This window comes from Stenella coeruleoalba (assembly GCF_951394435.1).
Source record: "Stenella coeruleoalba genome assembly, chromosome: 3".
Classification (NCBI taxonomy): domain Eukaryota; kingdom Metazoa; phylum Chordata; class Mammalia; order Artiodactyla; family Delphinidae; genus Stenella; species Stenella coeruleoalba.
This window is the reverse complement of record NC_137148.1, coordinates 122517759-122521454: the sequence shown is the minus strand read 5'-3', so window position 1 is coordinate 122521454 and position 3696 is coordinate 122517759. Positions and strand designations below refer to the sequence as shown.

The window sequence follows — 3696 nt, the reverse complement described above, 5'->3', positions numbered from 1 at the left end:
CAGCAACCATGCTCTCCTGCTGCTTGTCACTCAGTGCAGGCAAGAAATAGCACACGCAGCAACGAGCAGAGAAGAGTCAAACTTCTTCCACAGTCTGCTCTCAGGAAATAAGCAAGAGGAGGGTCCAGAGGTGTCAGTTGACACTGACGATGACGTATTTACTTCCTACACAAAAGAGCCAAGGCAGAAAGGCAAATAGAAGCTAACTTCTGCAAGTAGAAGCTGGATGGAAAGGGGTATGCTGACAGCTGCCTTGGCAGACTCCAACTCCAGCACCATGAACGGGTCCTTTGCTCACCTCCACTTTGCCGGTGGGTACCTGCCCTCTGACTCCAAGGACTGGAGGACCATAGTCCCAGCTCTCTTGGTGGCTGTCTGCCTGGTGGGCTTCGTGGGGAATCTGTGTGTGATTGGCATCCTCCTCCACAGTGCTTGGAAAGGAAAGCCATCCATGATCCACTCCCTGATTCTGAATCTCAGCCTGGCTGATCTCTCTCTCCTGATGTTTTCTGCACCTGTCCGAGCTACAGCATACTCCAAAGGTGTTTGGGATCTAGGCTGGTTTGTCTGCAAGTCCTCTGACTGGTTCATCCACACATGCATGGCAGCCAAGAGCCTGACAATCGTTGCAGTGGCCAAAGTATGCTTCATGTATGCTTGTGACCCAGCCAAGCAAGAAAATATCCACAACTGCACCATCTGGTCAGTGCTGGCAGCCATCTGGGCTGTGGCTAGCCTGCTACCCCTGCCAGAATGGTTCTTTAGCACCACCAGGCATCACGCAGGTGTGGAAATGTGCCTCATGGATGTACCCGCTATGGCCGAAGAGTTCATGTCAACGTTTGGTAAGCTCTACCCTCTCCTGGTATTTTGCTTTCCGTTACTCTTTGCCGGCTTTTATTTCTGGAGAGCTTATGGCCAATGTCAGAAACGAGGAACTAAGACTCAAAATCTTCGAAGCCAGATGCACTCAAAGCAACTCACAGTGATGTTGCTGAGCATTGCCATCACCTCCGCTATTCTGTGGCTCCCTGAATGGATAGCGTGGCTGTGGATGTGGCATCTGAAGGCCGGAGGCCCGGCCCCACCGCAAGGTTTTATAGCCCTGTCTCAAGTCCTAATGTTTTCCATCTCTTCAGCAAATCCTCTCATTTTTCTAGTGATGTCAGAGGAGTTCAAGGAAGGCTTAAAAGGCTTATGGAAATGGATGATAACAAAAAAACATCCAACTGCTTCAGAGTCTCAGGAAACACCCGCTGGTAACTCACAGGTCCTTCGTGACAATGTTCCATCTCCAGAATCCCCATCATCCATCCCAGAGAGAGAGAAAACTGGCTCTCCCTCATCCAGCAAAGAGAAGGTTGAGAAGGCAGAGATTCCCATTCTCCCTGATGTAGAGCAGTTTTGGCATGAGAGAGACACAGTCCCTTGTGTACAGGACAATGACCCTATCCCCTGGGAACACAAAGATCAAGGGACAGGAGATGGTGATAAATAGTTTCAAAGCAAAACAAATTGCGATTACTGTTATTTATTTGTAATGCTGCTAATCAGTATTGTTGACTTTGCCATAACATAACAAAATTACCATTAGGAATTACAAAAATGCTTCGCAGTCTGCATTTCCAAAATGTGCAATTTGGTAAGTAGGACACCGTATTAGAATAACTATGTTATAACCTGGTTATCCAAAGAACTAACTGTGTTGTTTGAAGATGCTTCTGTCACAAGTGATTAGAAAGGCCAGCTGTTTTGTCACTTGTCCACAATCGCTGTTTTAATGGGTAGTCCTTAGGACCAGCCATGTACTGGCTGGAGTGGAGCTTATCTGTCAAAGGTTCAATCTCTTTACGTTTAGTTTCTTCCTGAACCTGCTAACTCTAACTTCACCTATCAAACCTTACTGCACATAACCAGAGCTCAAAATCTACTTCTACTTGAGATTTTTAACACATAAATTTTAATGAGTTATCTTCATTTGCTTAAGAAATGTTCATTTACTTGATGAAAATCCATACAGAATTTCCATGACTGAAGGTTGAAGAATAAGGAACATCACCTTATTCCAATTCTGGGCTAATTTCAAACCATGGCTTATTCTGGCTAAGTTTAAGTAAATTCAGACTTTGCCTTATACTAAAATCTGCTTCACTGATCTTTTTAAAGCACCTCTGTGAGTCTTCAGTTTCTAAGTCTGGGGATTTTAGCAGCCTATCATGATATTCTATATTCTGATTTTGAGAAAGAACTTAATAACCACCCTTAATTCTCTTCCCAATTAACTCCTCTTCCAAAGAGTAGCAGGAGACAATCTTCTACAAGCTGAAATCAATGTTTCTCCCAAAATCTTCTTTCTCTCAAGATAAACTATAAGCTATGTTATGGTTAACCATACCATTATGGTTAATGATAAAGGTATTAATTGGTGAATGTAACCCTCAAATATAAAGATGATCATCTTTTTTGTTAAATGAGCATTAAACATAGCCCTAACACTGAACATGAACTGTGCCCAACTTTTAAAATACCTCCGGGTTTTTAAGTTACAAAGACTATCAAGAGTAACCCAAGGTGGGGTGGGGGTAGGGAGTGGGGGAAAAGAGAGAGAGGAAGAAAGGGAGGGAGGAAGAGAGAAAGAGAGAGTTAGCATGGAAAAGAGAAAATTCAATGGACACAAGACAGAGAATCTGGGTAATAGAAAACAAGGCAATGCAGAAAAAGCAATAAAATTAAATTCTGTGTTCCAAAACGTATTACCAGTATAATTTGAATAACAAGCAATAACTGTTCCATTTACAGCATGGTAAAGCATACCCAATAAAGCAATGATGATGATAACATTTCTTCCCCTATTAAATATAATAAAGACATTTATCCATGATTCTTGGTTACTCTAATGGAATTCTGGGATATTTTCACTGAGGGGTTCTCTCTGAAAAAAAACAAAAAAACTGCATTTAGGGCAAGCAGTGGAGAAAATATAAAAATATGCTGTGGATGGAATTTTTTTTAATGTACAGTCTGTGGGTTTTTTGGTTTATTCTTTATAAATGGTCATGATTTGCTTTTTTAACACAGAAGGTAAGGCTTTTTGCCTTGGTTCATAACATATTTCATTTTAAGGCTCACAAGAGCACATACAGTTAATCCAAGTACCTAAAATACTGTCTTGTGAGACAATAGTTATGTAATTGGATTACCTTTAAAACTGTGATGAACTATTTGAATTAAAGATTTCTATGTTCATTATCTATAGTAAATGCACGATGTAAGCTTTCACTGTGTGACATTTTAACTTGTAAACAAATAAAAACAATTATGTTTTACTTCAGATAGTTTTGGAGACTTAAAGCTGTCTTTGTTTTGAATGCTGCTTTCGAAATCATCATTGCACAAGGGGGCTTTACAGGGAGGTCAGACCTTAACACTTGCACAGGTATCAGCACGCCAACAAACCATGTATTTTTAAAGAGCTTGCTGATAAGCTCCAGATCAAAATGAAGATATTGAAACACAATGTAATTACAATGACCCTGTCATTAAGAACCTAATGGGGGGTAGGGGGGATAAATTAGGAGTTTGGGATTAATATACACACACTACTGTATATAAAACAGATAAACAACAAGGGCCTACTGTATAGCACAGGAAACTATACTCAATATCTTATAAGGTTAAATAAGGGAAAAGAACCTG

General features: G+C 40.9%; 1 protein-coding gene across 1 annotated transcript; it reads left to right on the top strand.

Moving 5' to 3' along the window:
* Positions 1–226: 226 nt before the first annotated feature.
* GPR151 (G protein-coupled receptor 151) lies at positions 227–1498 on the top strand (the record flags this gene model as incomplete). Its single annotated transcript, XM_079917990.1, has 1 exon — positions 227–1498. One exon carries the CDS (start codon positions 227–229, stop codon positions 1496–1498), a length of 1272 nt encoding a protein of 423 aa, XP_079774116.1.
* Between the last annotated feature and the right edge of the window lie 2198 nt (positions 1499–3696).